Source organism: Pelophylax lessonae (genome assembly GCF_965119305.1).
Source record: "Pelophylax lessonae genome assembly, chromosome: 5".
Classification (NCBI taxonomy): Eukaryota; Metazoa; Chordata; class Amphibia; order Anura; family Ranidae; genus Pelophylax; species Pelophylax lessonae.
Genome location: NC_138772.1, coordinates 542634546 through 542654170, shown reverse-complemented (window position 1 = coordinate 542654170; position 19625 = coordinate 542634546). Strand labels below are relative to the sequence as shown.

The 19625-nt window shown below is 42.1% G+C and overlaps 1 protein-coding gene across 2 annotated transcripts in view; it reads right to left on the bottom strand.

Annotated features, from left to right (window-relative positions):
• The window catches only part of SLC45A4 (solute carrier family 45 member 4), a 151072-nt gene that overhangs the window by 21357 nt on the left and 110090 nt on the right, over nucleotides 1-19625 (bottom strand). For both annotated transcript variants that reach the window (XM_082257404.1, XM_082257403.1), the window contains one exon: nucleotides 11467-11646. In XM_082257404.1, coding sequence (XP_082113530.1) covers nucleotides 11467-11646 — 180 coding nt within the window. The remainder of the gene's footprint in view (nucleotides 1-11466; nucleotides 11647-19625) is intronic.

Genomic DNA, 19625 nt, shown 5'->3' with positions numbered 1-19625 from the left:
GAGGAATAAGGTGCAGGAATTGGGGTAATCTGAGGTATGAAGGTGCAGGAATTGGGGTGATCTGAGGAATAAGATGCAGGAACTGGGGTGATCTGAGGTATGAAGGTGCAGGAACTGGGGTGATCGGAGGTATGAAGGTGCAGGAATTGCAGTGATCTGAGGTATGAAGGTGCAGGAACTGGGGTGATCTGAGGTATGAAGGTGCAAGAATTGGGTTGATCTGAGGAATAAGGTGCAAGAATTGGGGTGATCTGAGGTATGAAGGTGCAGGAACTGGGGTGATCTGAGGTGTGAAGGTGCAGGAATTGGGGTGATCTGAGGTATGAAGGTGCAGGAACTGGGGTGATCTGAGGTATGAAGGTGCAAGAATTGGGTTGATCTGAGGAATAAGGTGCAAGAATTGGGGTGATCTGAGGAATAAGGTGCAGGAATTGGGGTGATCTGAGTCATGAAGGTGCAGGAATAGGAGCTAATGTGGAAAATGCTCCTGCCCCTGGTCTAGCCCCCTTCTTCCACCACTTTATCCAAAATGAACTTTTCACTTCCATATTTTTTCACACTACACAGCACGGTTTTTGCAAAGTATTTTTTAGATCATAAAAAATAATTTATGAAACCTACAAGCTGTAAAGCAGGCATGTTTTACATTGCTGAAAACGTTGATTATCTTACAGCCTAAGCACAGTTTATAAATGGCACTGATGAACGGCCAGTTATGAGGGGAATTGCACTTTAATCATTCATAGCTACAGGCTCAGAAAAATGTTATCAGCCATTAATAATTCAGAAGTGTGCATCATATAAATGCTAGATCCAATCCTTGTGCCTTCGTATGTAAAATGTATCCTGTGCAAAAAATACAATATAAATATATACTGTACACACGCGGCAGTTTTTTTTTAGCTCGCTCCTCCAGAAAGGGTTTTTGCATTTTTTTTTGTCCCCCCCCCCCCCCAAAAAAAAAAGAGATGGATGAGTCAGATGTTCGGGGATTCACTGAAGCATAAAGATCTGCTATTCTCTGCCACACTATTCTGATTTCTGTTTACGGTCCCCCCCTCCCCTATCCACAGGAGAGAGAACTGTGTCCCCCGAGTCCTTAACCACTTCTGGACCAGAAGGACTTGCCCCCTTAATGACCAGGCCATTTTTTGCGATTCGCCACTGCGTTACTTTAACGGACAATTGCTCGGCTGTGTGACGCTATACCCAAAAAAAATTGATGTCCTTTTTTTTTCCCACAAACAGAGCTTTCTTTTGGTGGAATTTGATCACCTGTGCGTTTTTTATTTTTTGCGCTATAAACAAAAAAAAGAGAGTGACAATTCTGAAAAAAAAAAAACAATATTTTTCATATTCTGCTATATAACATTCCCTAAAAAAAAAAAAATGTAAAAATCAAAATTTTTCATCATTCTAGGCCAATTTGTATTCTGCTACATATTTAAAAAAAAAAAAAAAAAATCGCAATAAGCGTATTTTGATTGGTTTGTGTAAAAGTTATCGCAACTACAAACTAGGGGAGAGAAGTCATTTTTATTTATTTATTTTTTTTACTAATAATGGCGGCGATCTGCGATTTCTAGCAGGACTGTGACATTGCAGCGGACAGATTGGACCCCTGACTGACATTTTTTACACTTTTGGGGTTACCAGTGACATTACTACAGTAATCAGTGCTATAAATATGCACTGTTACTGTAAAAATGACACTGGAAGGGAAGGTGATAACACAATGGTGATCAAAGGGTTAAATGTGAGCCTAGGGGAGTGATTCTAACTGTATGGGGGATAGGCTTGTGAAATGATCATAGAGACCTGCGATCCTATATAGAAGGATCACAGGCGCTCTGTGATCATTCCAGAGAGAAGAATGGTCAGCTGTGTTTACAACAGATGACCGTAATTCTCTCTCAGCGGGGAGCGATCGAGGGTGCCCAGTGGCAATAATGACACTGGCAGGGAAAGGGTTAACATTGTGGGTGATCAAGGGGTCAAATGTGAGCCTGGGGGAGCGATTCTAACTGGGGGGGACGGGGCTTGTGGAATGATCATAGAGACCGGTGATCCTTTATAGAAGGATCATAGGCACTCTGTTATCATTCCATAGAGAAGAGCGGTCAGCTGTGTTTACAAGAGCGGACCGTCCTTTTCTCTCAGCGGGGAGCGATCGCGGGTGCCTGGCGGCAATCGTGGCCGCCGGCCCCTTGGATCGGCATCCCCGCTACCAAGTGGGGGCGAGAGCATGCCGGTGGCGGCGAGCGATCGAACCCCCCCCACCCCGCCAAAGCACCATGCTGCACGCGACTGACGTACGGCTACATTGGTTCACGCAGGAGAGCCAGCCTGTCGCAGTAAATGTGCAGCAGCCGGTTGGGAAGCTGTTAAAGCAGAACCCCAGCCAAAATTAACAAGATAAAATTAAAAGCCTATTACCAGATCAAATAAGGCAGCTTTAGTTGCAATACCCTGAGGAAGTCACGACTAGTGACGCAACGCGTCGGGAGGAGCCTGAGACGTCACTTCCGGTGTCTCTGAGACCCGGAATAGCAGTGAGAGATTAGCAAGCGCCATTGACTGCACATTTGATTGTGTTTTATATGCGAATATACAAGAGTTATAAATGTGGGGGTAAGTATATGGAATTTTAATAAATTAAGAAAAGTTTTTACATACTGCATGATAAGAAGTTTCCTTTTTATTTGAGCATCGGTGTGGAAGGAGCCATATCCCTTGCATTAGGGAAGCCATTAGAAGAGAAAGACTAGAGGGGTATATTCGACTTACCCCAAGTTTGGCAGCAAGTATTGACCTTTGAGTGGAGCACCTCAATACGGTGGTCTACAAGCACCTGGGAATAAGGGCTTTTTGTTTTTTATGCTAAATTTGTTTTTGATTGAAGGACTGATCACGAAGGACTGATAGACAATTGATATATAATTTATAATTTTTTCGAAAGAAAACATTTTTCACTAAGCACAGGAATATAGATGTGAGAGAACAGCGCACCACTTATTTACCCATCATTGCTGATTATCCCACGTCCTCTGAACCCGTCCTGGAACCACCCCAGCATGTAAAAGAACAGTTCAAATATAAGTGGTACAGTGATGATCGCACCCCCCCCCCCCCCGACACTCTGCTCTCCCCTGTCAGTGTGCTCCTTGGTAGCACAGGGACTAGCACCTTGTGCTGCTTCTCCCTCTCACACTCCAGCCCTGCTGTAGGGGTTAATACCAGGTCAGAAATTTTGTACCTAAAGTGGAGTTCCAGTCTCCTAGTCAATTTTCTTTTAAAAAACACCCCCGTGATTTTCTTTGCTTTTGCTTTGCTAAAATTGAAAGTAGATACTGTTTATAGTGTATTCATTGAAGTGGCTTATTACTATTATTATTACTATACAGGATTTATATAGCGCCAACAGTTTGCGCTGCGCTTTACAATATATAAATCTTCATTTACTCACAGCGTCCCTGGTATACAGGCAGCGGCCATTCTTACTATGCGCATCTGAAGCCCACTCGTGCTTGCTTTGGGAATTTGGTGCAGCTGGCTACCCCAGCATGCACCTCCTGATCTCGCGCCTGTGCAGTCAGGACACAGCGTGTCCTGCAGGTTGTTGTAGTAATGGCGGTGGTGGAAGTTCAACTTGTCAATCAACAAACCCTGCAATCTGGCATTGCGTCATTTCCGGTTTTGAAAATAAGGCAAAGCCAGAAGCGGAGGATGCCCATTGACTCTTGGGATTGATGACACTAACGTCCCAAGAGCCAATGGGAGAGCGGAAATGACGTACCTCGCTACGGCGAGGTAGGCAGGAAGTGGCAGGATTTAATCGCTTCCGGACCGCCTGCCGCAGATATACTGCGGCAGGAAGCCCCTCCTGCGCGAACTGATGTAGGGCTACGTCAGGCACGCGCCTGCAGCTAGGGGGTGAGTGCGCTTCGATTGTCGCCTGCCACCCACAATCGCTCCCCGCTGAGAGAGAACAACGGTCGGCTGTTGTAAACACAGCTGACCGTTCTTCTCTCTGGAATGATCACAGAGTGCCTGTGATCCTTCTATATAGGATCACAGGTCTCTATGGCCATTTCACAAGCCCCCCCCCCCCCAGTTAGAATCACTCCCCTAGGCTCACATTTAACCCCTTGATCAACCACAGTGTTAAGCCCTTCCCTGCAAGTGTCATTATTGCCACCGGGCACCCGCGATCGCTCCCCGCTGAGAGAAAAGGACGGTCAGCTGTTGTAAACACAGCTGACCGTTTTTCTCTCTGGAATGATCACAGAGTGCCTGTGATCCTTCTATATAGGATCACAGGTCTCTATGATTATTTCACAAGCCCCACCCCCCTACAGTTAGAATCACTCCCCTGGGCTCACATTTAACCCCTTGATCACCCCTGGGTTAACCCCTTTCCTGCCAGTGTCATTTTTACAGTAACAGTGCATATTTTTAGCACTGATTACTGTAGTAATGTCACTGGTCCCCCCAAAAGTGTCAAAAATGTCAGTTAGGGGTCCGGTCTGTCCGCCGCAATGGCGCAGTCCAGCTAAAAATTGCAGATCGCCGCTATTATTAGTTAAAAAAAAAAACTATAAAAATGACATAAATCTTTCCCGTAGTTAGTAGTGGCGATAACTTTTGCGCAAACCAATCAAAATACGCTTATTGTGATTTTTTAAAACAAAAATATGTAGCAGAAAACAAATTGGCCTAAAATGTTAAAAAAAAATTGATTTTTAATTTTTTTTTTTATTGGGAATGTTATAAAGCAGAATGTGAAAAATATTGTTTTTTTTTTTTTTTCCAGAATTGTCGCTCTTTTTTTGTTTATAGCACAAAAAATTAAAAAAATCGCACAGGTGATCAAATACCACCAAAAGAAAGCTCTGTTTGTGGGGGAAAAAAGGACATCAATTTTATTTGGGTACAGTGTCGCACGACTGCACAATTGTCTGTTAAAGTAACGCAGTGCTGAATCGTAAAAAATGGCCTGGTCATTAAGGGGGAAAATCTTCCGGTCCAGAAGTGGTTAAACAATATAAAAAAATAAAATTAAAAATATCCAAAGATTAATGGCATGGGGATCAGTTACCAGTGGGGCCATGGTTACTAAAAAGGGTGGAAATCCGCTTTACAGTGAAGGAAAAAAGTATTTGATCCCCTGCTGATTTTGTACGTTTGACCAATGACAAAGAAATGATCAGTCTATAATTTTAAAGGTCGGTTCATTTTAACAGAAAGAGAGACAGAACAACAACAAAAATATCCAGACAAACGCATTTAAAAAAAGTTATAATTTGATTTGCATTTTAATGAGGGAAATAGACACGACTTAGTACTTGGTGGCAAAACCCTTGTTGGCAATCAGAGAGGTCAGACGTTTCTTGTAGTTGGCCACCAGGTTTGCACACATCTCAGGAGGGGTTTTGTCCCACTCCTCTTTGCAGATCCCCTCCAAGTCATTAGGGTTTTCGAGGTTGAACCTTCAGCTCCCTCCACATATTTTCTATAGGATTAAGGTCTGGAGACTGGTTAGACCACTCCGGGACTAGAATGTGCTTCTTCTTGAGCCACTCCTTTGTTGCCTTGGCCGTGTGTTTTGGGTCATTGTCATGCTGGAATACCCATTTTCAATGCCCTGGCTAAGGGAAGGAGGTTCTCACCCAAGATTTGACGGTTCATGGCCCCTTCCAACGTCCCTTTGATGCGGTGAAGTTGTCCTGTCCCCTTAGCAGAAAAACACCCTCAAAGCATAATGTTTCCACCTCCATGTTTGATGGTGGCATGGTGTTCTTGGGGTCATAGGCAGCATTCCTCCTCCTCCAAATACGATGAGTTGAGCTGATGCCAAAGATCTCGATTTTGGTCTCATCTGACCACAACACTTTCACCCAGTTCTCTTCTGAATCATTCAGATGTTCATTAGCAAACTTCAGACAGGCCTGTACATGTGTTTTCTTGAGCAGGGGGACTTTGCGGGATTTCAGTCCTTCACGGCGTAGTGTGTTACCAATTGTTTTCTTGGTGACTATAGTCCCAGCTGCCTTGAGAACATTGACAAGATTCTCCCGCATAGTTCTGGGCTGATTCCTCACTGTTCTCATGATCATTGAAACTCCACGAGGTGAGATCTTGTATGTAGCCCCAGAATGAGGGAGACTGACAGTTATTTTTTGTGTTTCTTCCATTTGCGTATAATCGCACCAACTGTTGTCACCCTCTTACCAAGCTGCTTGCTGATGGTCTTGTAGCCCATTCCAGCCTTGTGTAGGTCTACAATCTTGTCCCTGACATCCTTGGACAGCTCTTTGTTCTTGGCCATGGTGGAGAGATTGGAATCTGATTGATTGATTCTGTGGACAGGTGTCTTTTTATACAGGTAACAAGCTGAGATTAGGAGCACTCCAGTGGTGGCTGGTGCTCCATTGGTGCTTTGCGCCCTGTGCCCACCCTTTTTTTTAAGCCTGTGAGAGCCTCTGGCTCTAATCACATGGTTAAAAAAAAATCCCCATTGAACTCCAGGTGTCCGGCCCCCCGCATGTAGATTAGGGGGCGGGACGCATGGATGGGGGGGCGGCACCCCTGCGCCCTGCATGCACCAGCCGCCACTGGATCACTCCCTTTTAGAGAGTGCTCCTAATCTCAGCTCCTTATGCCCAGTACACACGATCCGAAAATCGGGCGACGTTCCATCCGTTATTTTTCGTATTCTAGCAGCTCTCAATAATATTCGCTTAAAGGGAGAGGTTACTCACGATACGAATTTTCTCGGACGATAATTCTTAGCTTCCGGTATGCGTAACCACGCTGTAGCGTGTGAGGGGAAAATTATGTCTACTGCTCATGCGCTGTCTACTGCTCACCATTTTTTTCGGACGAACAACATACTGATAATACGATTATCGTACGATGTGTTATAATACGATCAAAATTTTTATGCTTGCACCACCGGATAATAATCGGGTGAACTGTCGTGATCACCTCTCGTAAGCTGTGTACTAACGATCCGATTAGCGTCCGATCCTTTCACAAGCGTTAATTTTCGTCCGATTTTCGGATCGTGTGTACGGGCCATTACCTGTATAGAAGACACCTGGGAGCCAGCAATCTTACTGACTGATAAGGCATCAAATACTTATTTCACTCATTAAAATGCAAAACAATTTAAAATGTTTTTAATTTTTTTAAAATGTATTTTTCTGGATTATTTTGTCGTTTTTCTGTCTCTTACTGTTAAAATAAACCGACCATTAAAATTATAGACGAATCATTTCTTTGTCAGCGAGCAAACGTACAAAAACAGCAGGAGATCAAATATTTTTTTTCCCCTCACTGTACACTGCCTGCATTAAAAAACACATTTAATGATGTATTACTAATTACAGAGCTAGAGTCATTTTTATCTTTTGGACGTGTCTGGAGTTCAGCTTTATTGAAACAACCCAACAAGACAAAAAAAAAAGATATAGCTATATATATATATATATATATATATATATATAACATTTTTTTCCTTTTTTACTGTATCTCTCTCAGCCAGTTCTGCTTCAATGTGGTGCGAACACCAGGCAACTAAAGGGAAAGGGAAGAGGCGATGCAGCAGGTGCATATGATAAATTACAAAACAGGTCTGCAAAAATGTGCTGCCAAAAAGACCATACAAGAATACAAGAAGTGTCGCAGACATTACATATAAACAATCACGCCTGCCAAGAGGAAATGATACTGCAGCGAAAACACCAGAATGTTTACCTAAATCTGAATTTGCATGTTCAGACCCCAGAGCCACTTCTATAACCTTATCTTCTTTGTATTTATTACAGATTTTATATAGCACTGACCATTTACATAGCGCTTTATATATTTTACATTCACATCATTCCCTGTCTTCAAAGAGCTTACAATCGAAGGTCCTTATCCACTTGAAGACCACGTCTATTCTGGCACTTTTTGTTTACAAGTTTAAATCAGTATATGATTAGTAATGATAATAGTATTATAATTATAATAATATAATAATAATATTATTATAATTATATATATATATATATATATATATATATATATATATATAGTTTTTTTTTAGCAAAGACCTTAGGAAATAAAATGGTGATATAATATTATTATAATTATATTATAATACTATCAATAAATATATATATTATATATAGTTTTTTTTTTTATAGCAAAGACTGTAGAAAATAAAATGGTGACCGTTCAAATTTCACACGGTATTTGCGAAGTGGTTTTTGTTTACAAGTTTAAATCAGTATATGATTAGAATAATAGTATTATAATTATAATAATATAATAATAATATTATTATAATTATAGTATATATATATATATATATATATATATATATATATATATATATATAGTTTTTTTTTTAGCAAAGACCTTAGGAAATAAAATGGTGATATAATATTATTATAATTATAATAATATTATAATACTATTTATATATATATATATATATATATATATATATATATATATATATATATATATATATATATATATATATATAGATAGTTTTTTTTATAGCAAAGACTGTAGAAAATAAAATGGTGATCATTCAAATTTCACACGGTATTTGGGAAGTGGTTTTTCAAACAATTTTTTTGGGGGAAAAAATACACTTAAATGAATTTAAAAAAACAAAACACAATTAATAACTCCATTTTCTTTTATAAAATATGAAAGATACTGCGCCAAGTAGATAGCTAACGTGTCACGCACTTTAAAATTGCGCAAGCTAGTGGAATGGCGACAAACTGCAAATCTTCATAGGCGATGCTTTAAACATTTTTACAGGGTACCTGTAGTTACAGAGGAAGTCTAATGCTAGAATTATTGATCTCGCTCTGTGTGATGCGAACACCGTTTACATATGCGTGCACTAGCAGAGTATGTGTTGGCTTCTGCGTGCGAGAATTGAGCGATGAGGGGGCTTTAATTTTTTTACTTATTTTATTTTTACACAGTCCCTTTAATTTTTTGTTATCACTTTTACTCCTATTATGAGCAATGTAAACATCCATTATAATAGAAATAAGGATGACAGGTCCTCTTTATGGAGAGATCTAGGGTCAAAAAAGACTCCAAATCTCTCCTTTACCTTTAAAAAGCAAAAGATCAAAAAAAGAAAAAAAAATGTTCTGATCTTTAGCTTTTAAAAAAAAAAGTAAAAAAAAAAAAAAATGTACTTTTATTTTACCCTAGACCAGACTCATGACGTCGCTCCAGTCCTCCAAGGCCATTGAGGCAATCAGAGACGATTTGGTCTCTTTTTGCCTCTGTAACCAGCCGGCTACTGGAAGCTGAATTCCATGTTTTTATTTATTTATTCCATAGTTCTACTTTAAAGTGGACCCAAACTTAAAAATTAAAGACTATATAGTTACTTAGTTACATAGTTTGTGAGATTGAAAAAAGACATCAGTCCATCCAGTTCAACCTATGATGTGTGTGTGTGTTTGCTGTTAACCACACATTGCATACCCCTGTATGTTGTACATTGCATACCCCTGTACGTTGTGGTCTTTAAGGTGCCCATCTAATAGTTTTTTGAAACTATCGATGCTCCCTGCTGATACCACTGCTTGTGGAAGAGAATTCCACATCCTTACTGCTCTGACAGTGAAGAACCCCCTACGTACTTTAAGGTTAAACCACCTTTCCTCTAGTTTTAGTGAGTGGCCACGTGTCTTATTGTATTCCCATTCTCTGAATCAGTTTTTCCATATGCTAGGGTTGCCAGTACAGTATTTGTACATTGATATCATATCCCCCCTCAATCGTCTCTTCTCCAGAGAGAATAAGTTCAGTGCTTGTAGTCTTTCCTCATAGCTGATGTCCTCCATTCCTCTAATTATTTTTGTACTATCTCATAAGGAACATCTAGAATTCCTAAGCAGTACCCAGTAAGATTTGCCTTTTGTCTTGAAATTCACAGCAACATACTTCCTGTGCCTAGACACTCCAGTCCAGTAGCCTCATAGCTGTAGACCTCTGTATGTACCCCCGCCCCAGCGCCACTCCTCACCGACCAATCAGCTGTAACACAGCAGTAGTACATCTCTAGGGCTACTGCTGCTCTGAGCTTTCTTGGTGTTGGACGACAAGGGGCTTCTGCAGGTGGCTGAAGGAAATGTAATGTCCTTTGTAAGATAATTTTCCCTTACCTCCTGTCCCTATAACCTCTGCCTATGAGACTGGAATATTGGGAAATCTCCCCAACAGAATGAAAATATTTGCCAGCACTCCACAGATCTTCAAATAAGTGCAAATATTTTTTATTGAAGAAAGATCACATTACCAAGTGCAATGTTTCGGAGCCGCACGGGCCTCTTTGTCAGACATGCCTGCCTCCGAAACATTGCACTTCTCTTGTCTGATTTTTCCTCAATTAAAAAACTGTTCTGACTTATTTGAAGATCTGTGGTGTACTGGTGAATACTTACATTTTATCATGCATCGAGTATCCAGCTGGTGGTCCATGCACCATGTGTCTCATTCCAGGAACGTGTGTGATGGGAATATGGACTCATCTCCCCAACAGAGACACAGACAGCAATAAAAACTCAACAAACATTTTCACCCTTCCTAACTCTATTTGGAAAAAGGTTTTGACTCGTATTTACAGAAGACTAGAAGGCTGGCAGGAGAACCCTTTTAGTCTAGTATTTATTATGGTACAAGAGGAGAGATTCTGTGAAAAAAATAGAAATAGGAGGATGGTATGACTTCCATCTGTTGAGGTTCTGAGTGGCCAACTAATAATGGCAGATGCAACCTCTACTCAGCGCTTGTGTCTGTTTCCATGCTTGTGTAGACATGGTCACACTCAATGCTCAATGCCCAATCCTAGATCTACATGAGGGATATTAGGATGGGGATGTGGAGTCATGTTATTGGGACAAAAAACCTGTCTGGTGTCCCAGAGCCGTCCATGGAAAGGTTGTGTAGTGATGTGGTGGACCATGAAAGAAGAAATGGCACCAACCAATCTCTTCATCATAAAGTAGTTTTTATTGATAACACCAATGGCTCGTCTTGGTGAGCATGTCTATGTAGACAGCTCTGCATCCAGCAACACTCACCATCGATTGCTCTGCCTACAGCCATCCAGGTAATCTGTGTTTTACATCTGTTATTTCACGAGTTGCACGAAACACGTTATTCATGGTATCACTAAACACTTCTTCCTCATGACATGATTGGTTGGGACATTTCTTCTTTTACGGTTCACCACATCACTACACAACCTTCCCACGGGTGTCTCTTTGACTCCAGACACTTTTGGTTTTTTTTCCTGACACTGGAATTTCACTTCAACTAAAGGGAAAAACCTCCATGCACACATTTATAATGCAATGTTTTACACGGTCTCACCATACAGAAGTCCTCCTTGTCCAATGCCCTAGCCAAGAAGCATATAATGAGTGAGGTACGTACCAGCTGAGAAGGCGTGAATATTAAGTGCCATGTCCTGCTCTTCGGTGTCTGCCACATCCAGCAGGTATGCACGGATTGGCCCTTCGGTGGCATCGGCACAAAAGTCTAACACCACAACACCCAGCACTGTGAGAACGATGCCAATAGGCTGTTTATCAGGAACATCCCCAATGGCCAAACCTGCAGGAAACAAGAGTATAAGGTGGTCACAGTTCTGTAAGCACGTTTTGCCAGTATCAATAAACCTAATGCAGTACACACTCAGCACTTATACACACAGACCATTACAGCAAACTTGTGCTTTGGATATACTGGGCAACCAAAAGATTAATGTTAATACCCCATTTAAAGCAGCTCATGCCTTTCACTCCCCCACTGCATTGCCCATCAGGAGTGAAAACAACACCCCGCACTTCAAAGTATGTAAGGACATGTGATTCACTTCCCTTCCTCTCATGGGATGGTGATGGTAATCAGGGTTTGGCCTAGTGCAGTCACATTGGGGTGGGGAGAGGGTACTGTGCTTTGTGTAAGTTCCACCTAGATTGACTCAGAGACAACATGGGGCTTACTTACAGTAGGTAAAGCGTAAAGATGAGCTTAGGCATCCTTCAAATTCTTCTCTAAGCAAACTGCAACTTTGCGCAGTTTTGCTTACTCCAATCCCCTACAGGCTGGGTCATTACCACCCCACAGCCCACATAAATTTGTACCTACATTTTTGCAAACTGGACCAAAGTGCATATGCTGGTCGTGATCACATAATTAGGGCCAATGGGGCTCTAGTCAATATTTTAGCAGACATGCCAGTGGGCGAGTGGGCCTAGCAGAGGGAAGAGGCAATGTTAGGTGAGTGAGTCAGGGGAGAGAAACAATGGTAGTGAGTGGGCCTAGCAGAGGGGAGAGGCAATGCTGGATGAGTGGGTCTAGTGGAGGGGAGAGAATGTTGGGTGATTAGGTCTAGTGCAGGGGACGGGCTATGGGTGAGTGGGCCGAGGGGAGGGGAGAGAGACCATGCTGGATGAGTGGAACTAGCGGAGGGTAGAGGAAAGGTTGGAAGAGTGGGCCTAGCAGAGGGGAGAGGCAATATTGGGTGAGTGAACCTGGTGTAGAAAGCAATATTAATAAGTGAGCCTAGCAGAGGGGAGAGGCAAGGTTGGGTGAGTGGAAAGGCAATAGTGGGTGAGTAAGCCTTGTGCGGAAAGCAATATTAGTGTGTGGGACTAATGAAGAGGAGAGGCAAGGTTGGAAGAGTGGGCCTAGCAGAGGGGAGAGGTAATATTGGGTGAGTGAAACTGGTGTAGAAAGCAATATTAATGAGTGGGCCTAGAGGAGAGGAGAGAATGCTGGGTGAGTGTACCTAACATAGGGGAGAGACAATGTTAGGTGAGTGAACCTAGCTGAGGAAGGAGGCAATGTTGGGTGAGTGGGACTACCGGAGAGGAGAGACATTGTTGGGCGAGTGGGCCTAGCAGAGGGAAGAGGCAATGTTGGGTGAGTGAGTCAGGGGAAGGAAACAATGGTAGTGAGTGGGCCTAGCAGAGGGGAGAGGCAATGTTGGGTGAGTGAGTCAGGGGAAGGAAACAATGGTAGTGAGTGGGCCTAGCAGAGGGGAGAGGCAATGTTGGATGAGTGGGTCTAGTGGAGGGGAGAGAATGTTGGGTGATTAGGTCTAGTGCAGGGGACAGGCTATGGGTGAGTGGGCCGAGTGGAGGGGAGAGAGACCATGCTGGATGAGTGGACCTAGCGGAGGGTAGAGGCAAGGTTGGAAGAGTGGGCCTAGCAGAGTGGAGAGGCAATATTGGGTGAGTGAACCTGGTGTAGAAAGCAATATTAATAAGTGAGCCTAGCAGAGGGGAGAGGCAAGGTTGGGTGAGTGGACAGGTAATAGTGGGTGAGTAAGCCTTGTGCGGAAAGCAATATTAGTGTGTGGGACTAATGCAGAGGAGAGGCAAGGTAGGAAGAGTGGGCCTAGCAGAGGGGAGAGGTAATATTGGGTGAGTGAACCTGGTGTAGAAAGCAATATTAATGAGTGGGCCTAGCGGAGAGGAGAGAATGCTGGGTGACTGTACCTAGCAGAGGGGAGAGACAATGTTAGGTGAGTGAACCTAGCTGAAGAAGGAGGCAATGTTGGGTGAGTGGGTCTATCGGAGGGGAGAGACATTGTTGGGCGAGTGGGCCTAGCAGAGGGAAAAGGCAAAGTTGGGTGAGTGAGTCAGGGGAGAGAAACAATGGTAGTGAGTGGGCCTAGCAGAGGGGAGAGGCAATGTTGGATGAGTGGGCCTAGTGGAGGGGAGAGAATGTTGGGTGATTAGGTCTAGTGCAGGGGACGGGCTATGGGTGAGTGGGCCGCATGGAGGGGAGAGAGACCATGCTGGATGAGTGGACCTAGCGGAGGGGAGAGACAGTAGAATTTGATAATGAATAGATGATCAAAAATTAATTTGCAAATAAAAATAATAAATAGATGAATAATTAATGAGTTGGTTCAAAAAGTCCTTCACTATATGATTATGAATATTCACGTTTTTTTGTTGCTAATCACATGGTGAAAGATTTTTTTAAACCAACTAATCAATTATTCATCCATTTATTATTTTTTTACATTATTTTTATTTGCAAAAATAATTTTTGATTACCTATTCATTATCATATACTTTGGTTATTGTTTCTATCATTGAAGATTATCTATGCTACATTATTTATCACCATAGCCACATAGCGCAGCAGCACTTTTTCACAATTCTAGCACTAGAACTCCATTGTAACTCTAAACTGGTAATCTGTAAAAAATTTTAAATCTTTGCCTATGGAGATTTTTAACTACCGTAGTCTTGGCTCCATTCCACGAGTGTGCGTAATTTTAAAGCGTGACATATTAGGTATCTATTTACTCAGCATAACATCATCCTTTATACCTTACCAATTCATTAAAATTAAAATTCATTAAATGGTCGCTGTTCCAATATTGTGTGACATAAAAAATTGCAACAGCCGCCTTTTTATTCTCTAAGGCCTCTGGTAAAAAATATAATATATAATGTTTGGGGGTTCTGAGTAATTTTCTAGCAAAACAAATACAGATTTTTTTACATATAGGAGAGAAATGTCAGAAATGGCCAGGGTGGGAACTGGTTAAAGGACAATAAAAAAAGTATTTTTAAAAAAATGACTCGGTTCCATGCAGTACATTCATGTCTGGATTGACGTAAACGCCCAGGTAGTACATCCAATGTCCTTAGCGTGTCTCCATACGGTGTGTACAGAGTGTCACTAACAGCAGGAAGAGATGTCGATCGGTGCATTAAAAGGAAAAATGGTTCACAACAGGAAATGTCTCCCTGTGAACGAACTCCTAGAGAGTTCTCATGCCAAGCGCTGGCAAAACTTCCTGTGCTCAGCAAGACACAGAACACACCGTGCAAGCCAGCATGGGCCGCCCGCCGTCCAGGTACTGCAGGGCATGATGGGACTTGTAGTTCCTCGCAGGGAAAAATGCCAATAGATTATATATGCTTTGCAGGGAAAAAAAGGAAGCCTTTACCAGTATTGCCCCTCCTACTGTGATCAATAAAATAAACTCAAAACAATTCCTATATATATATATATATACCACTGTTTGTAGACGCTATAACTTTCACGTAAACCAATCACTATACACTTACTGTTTTTTTTTTTGTTTTTTTTTAACAAAGACATGTAGAAGAATACATTTTGGCCAAAATTTATAAAGACTTTTTTTATTTATTTTTTATTTCTTAGATATGTTTTGTAGCAGAAAGTAAAAAATATTGTTTTTTTTTTTTAATTTTTGGACTTTTTTATTTATATCGCAAAAAATAAAAAACCCAGTGGTGATTTATTTATTTATTTTTGATCACATTGGGGGGGAATACCAATAAGGCTCCATTCACATATAGGCGTTTTGGATCGCGGGCAAAATTGCCGCGATTCTGCCCGCAATTCCGAACCACTGCAAGTCGCGGGACACCCAAGCGATTCCCGTGACTTGCAATGGCACCCCAAACGCGGCGAGATTTTGCCACGGTTGTCGCCCAACAGAATCGCGGGACGCCTGACGCCCAAAAGAAGTACAAGAACTTCTTTTGGTTGTCAGGTGTCCCGCGATTCTGTTTGTGAGATTTTACCACGATTCGTCAGGACATAATCGCGGCAAAATCGCCCCGCGTTTGGGGTGCCATTGCAAGTCACAGGAATCGCTTGGGCATCCTGCGACTCGCAATAGTTTGGAATCACAAACAGAATCACGGCAATTCTGCCCGCGATCCAAAGCGCCTATATATGAATGGAGCGTAAGAAGCCTAAGACATATATAATCTAATCGCATTTTTTCCTGCAAGGAACTACAAGTTCCATCATGCCCTGCAGTACCTGGAAGACGGGTGGCCTGTGCTAGCTTCCAAGGTGTGTAACATACAGTACTTTATTTAGCAAGAGGATATTAAATGCTAGCTCCTATTATTTAGACTTAACCACTTGACCTCCGGAAGATTTTATCCCCTTCATGACCAGGCCATTTTTTCCTATTCCGCACTACGCTACTTTTTTTTTTTTTTTTTAATTCTTTTTATTTCAATATGTGCATAAAAACAAACATTCCAAACGTCCTTTCAACAAAAGGACAAAGCAATATTAAATAAAAAAATTATACAATATCCAAATAATTATCTGTTTACTTAGTATTCATAATCTCTTTATGACAATGTATATCCATTTAGCTTAATTGATCGCCGTTGTCCTGGTGTGCCCCAACCCCTTGCTCCATTGCAATCATAGATTTATTACCTCATCATACTATGTGCATCCCTCTATATCCTCTTGGTTATCTCCTTATATTCAACCATTGGTTAATGTTGATTGACACCAATTATCCCAAATTTTATTATATTTTGTTGAGCATCCTCTATGCATATACAATAATTTTTCAAATGGTAAAATCTGATTTACCGCTCTTATCCAGTTCTTAATAGCAGGGAGCTTCACTTGAATCCACTTAACTGTGATTGTTTTCCTTGCCATAAACAGCGTTTCTCTAAGCATTATCTTGTGATATCTAGACCATGTTATTTCATCTAATATACCCAGCAAACAGGTTTCTGGGGTCAAAGGTACAGGCATATTCAGGACAGAAGATAATATTTGAATTATTTCCTGCCAGAATCTTGATATCACTGGACAAAACCACATAATATGTATAAAGTCTGCCCGCTTAGCACTGCATCTCAAGCATTTAGGAGATGCAATGCTGTGCATTGCATAAAGTCTACTTGGAGAGAGATATGATTGATGTAGCATATATAATTGTATTAACCTATTGTTTGCTGCTGGCGATACATATAAATGGGATGAGCAAGCTTCTTCCCAATCTTCGTCAGTTAAATTGGGAATTATTTCCTGCCATTTTGTTCTTATTGCCAAGGGATTCATTCCTGAATTAACCCTGGTTAAATGTGCATATATTTTAGAGATTAATCCTTTAGGGCCCTGGGACCTAAGGATACCAATCATTGGATATCTAGAGATCCCAGGTCCTAAAACTCCAAATTGCGCTTGTAACGCATGTCGCAACTGTAAGTATCTATATAATGAGGTATATCATATTTCATTTGTATATCTGAAAAAGAGAACATATGTGTTTTGTCATACACGTCTGCAATTGTAAAACCTTGGATGAGAACCTTCTTCCCTCAGCCAGAACACTGAAGACGGGTCGTGGATGGGTCTTCCAGCATGACAATGAGGCAAAACATACCACCAAGGCAGCAAAGGAGTGGCTCAAGAAGAAGCACATTAAGGTCCTGGAGTGGGTCTAGCTAGACCTTAATCCTATAGAAAATTTATGGAGGGAGCTGAAACTTTGAGTTGCCAAAGGACAGCCAAGAAACCTTAAGGATTTAGAGAAGATCTGTAAAGAAGAGTGGACCAAAATCCCTCCTGAGATGTGTGCAAACCTGACACCCAACTACAAGAAACGTCTTACCTCTGTGCTTGCCAACAAGGGTTTCTCCAGCAACTACTAAGTCATGTTTTGCTTGGGGATCAAATACTTATTTTACTCACTGAACTGCGACTCAATTTATAACATTTGTATCATGTGTTTTTTAAGGATTTTTGGAGGATATTCTGTCTCTATCATTTAAAACAATGTTTTCTCAACTTTTTTTCAGTAGCAGCACCCTTTAAAATTATAGACTATCTCAAGGCACTCATTAACCACTTAAGCCCCGGAAGATTTTACCCCCTTCCTGACCAGGCACTATTTTGCGATTCAGCGCTGCGTTAACGGACAATTGCGCGGTCGTGCGACGCTGTACCCAAACAAACTTTACGTCCTTTTTTTCGCACAAATAGAGCTTTCTTCTGGTGGTATTTGATCACCTGTGCAATTTTTATTTTTTGCGCTATAAACAAAAAAAGAGCGACAATTCTGAAAAAAAAACAATATTTTTCACATTCTGCTATATAACATTCCCCCCCAAAAAAATATAAAAATCAAAATTTTTTTACATTTTAGGCCAATTTGTTTTCTGCTTCATATTTTTGCGCATAGTAATCCTACTGCGGCAGTGCGGTTCTCCTGGGTCCAGCGACGTAGACCTAAGTAGCCGGAGGCTCACTCCCGCTGTGTTTAGACACAGAGGGAGTCGGGCCGGGGGAGGAGAGGCGGCGATTGCTTGTAAGCAAAGCAGGCGGATCTTCTCAGTGACAGACAGGAGGAGATCACAGGATTCTGCATAGCTGAACCTGCAATCTCTGTCTGTGTCACAGAACCCCCCTTCCCCCACACACACACATCAGTAAGCATGAGGCATACATTTAACCCCTTTATCACCAACAGCGTTAACCCCTTCCCTGCCAGTGTCATTATTACAGTGACAGTGCATATTTTTAGCACTGATTACTGCAGTAATGTCACTGGTCCCCTTAAAAGTGTCAAAAATGTCAGTTAGGGGTCCGATCTGTCCGCCGCAATGTCGCAGTACCGCAAAAAAATTGCCGCCATTACTAGTAAAAAAAAAAAAAAACAATAAAAATGACAAATCTTTCCAGTGGTTAATAAAAACGATAAAGTTTGCGCAAACCAATCAAAATACGCTTATTGAGATTTTTTTTACCAAAAATATTTAGCAGAAAACAAATTAGCCTAAAATGTTAAAATAATTTGATTTATAAATTTTTTTTTGGAATGTTATATATCAGAATGTGAAAAATACCGTTTTTTTTTTATTAATATCGCAAAAAATAAAAAGCGCACAGGTGATCAAATACCACCAAAAGAAAGCTCTGTTTGTGGGGGGAAAAAGGACGTAAATTTAGTTTGGGTACCGCATTGCATGACCGCGCAATTGTCAGTTAAATTCGGGCAGTGCCTGGTCATTGAGCAGCCAAATCTTCTGGGGCTAAAGTGGTTAAAATGTATCTATACACGACACTGTTCAGGCCCTACTAGTATGCAGGGCCGGTGCTTCCACTAGGCAAACTAGGCAGCCGCCTAGGGCGCATTGCCACCTAGGGGCGCAGCACTCTCTCTCCATCATTAATGATCCTTGTGAGCTGAGGGGAGAGGCGGCAGTGGGCGAGGAAGAAGGGACAGAGGAAGATGATAGGTGTCTGGGGCAGTGGCAGAACTACCAGGCATTGGCTTTCCACCGCTGTTTGGGGGGGGGGACCCCAATAGGCAGGAATGGAGCCCACCGGAGTGCTGCCTGCATGATGATCCTCTTCGGTTGGAGCTGAGTGGCCTAAACCCCGAGCAGGAAGTGATACTCTGCACTGAGCTGGTGGGCAGCCGTTCACGTCCCTGGGTCGATATTAAGCAGGGAGTGGAGGAGAGCTGAACCTGAGCCGGAGCTCGGCACTGACTGCTGCTTCTCCATCCACCACGAGCCGGTTGGAGCCGTGGTGAGCACTGTGGTCCAGGAGAGGAGCGTCCTGGGAACAGGAATCACAGTGAAGGAGGGCAGAGCGCGGACCACTCTCTTCATACTGCGCCCATACTAGTGGGTGTCCCCAGAACGGGCGATCGGGGTCCCGGGGTGTGACATGGAGGATCCCTGGTGTGAAAGGGAGTCGGGGTCACCAGGTTTGCCATGGGGAATCAGAGTCACCAGGTGTGACATGGGGGATAGGGGTCACTG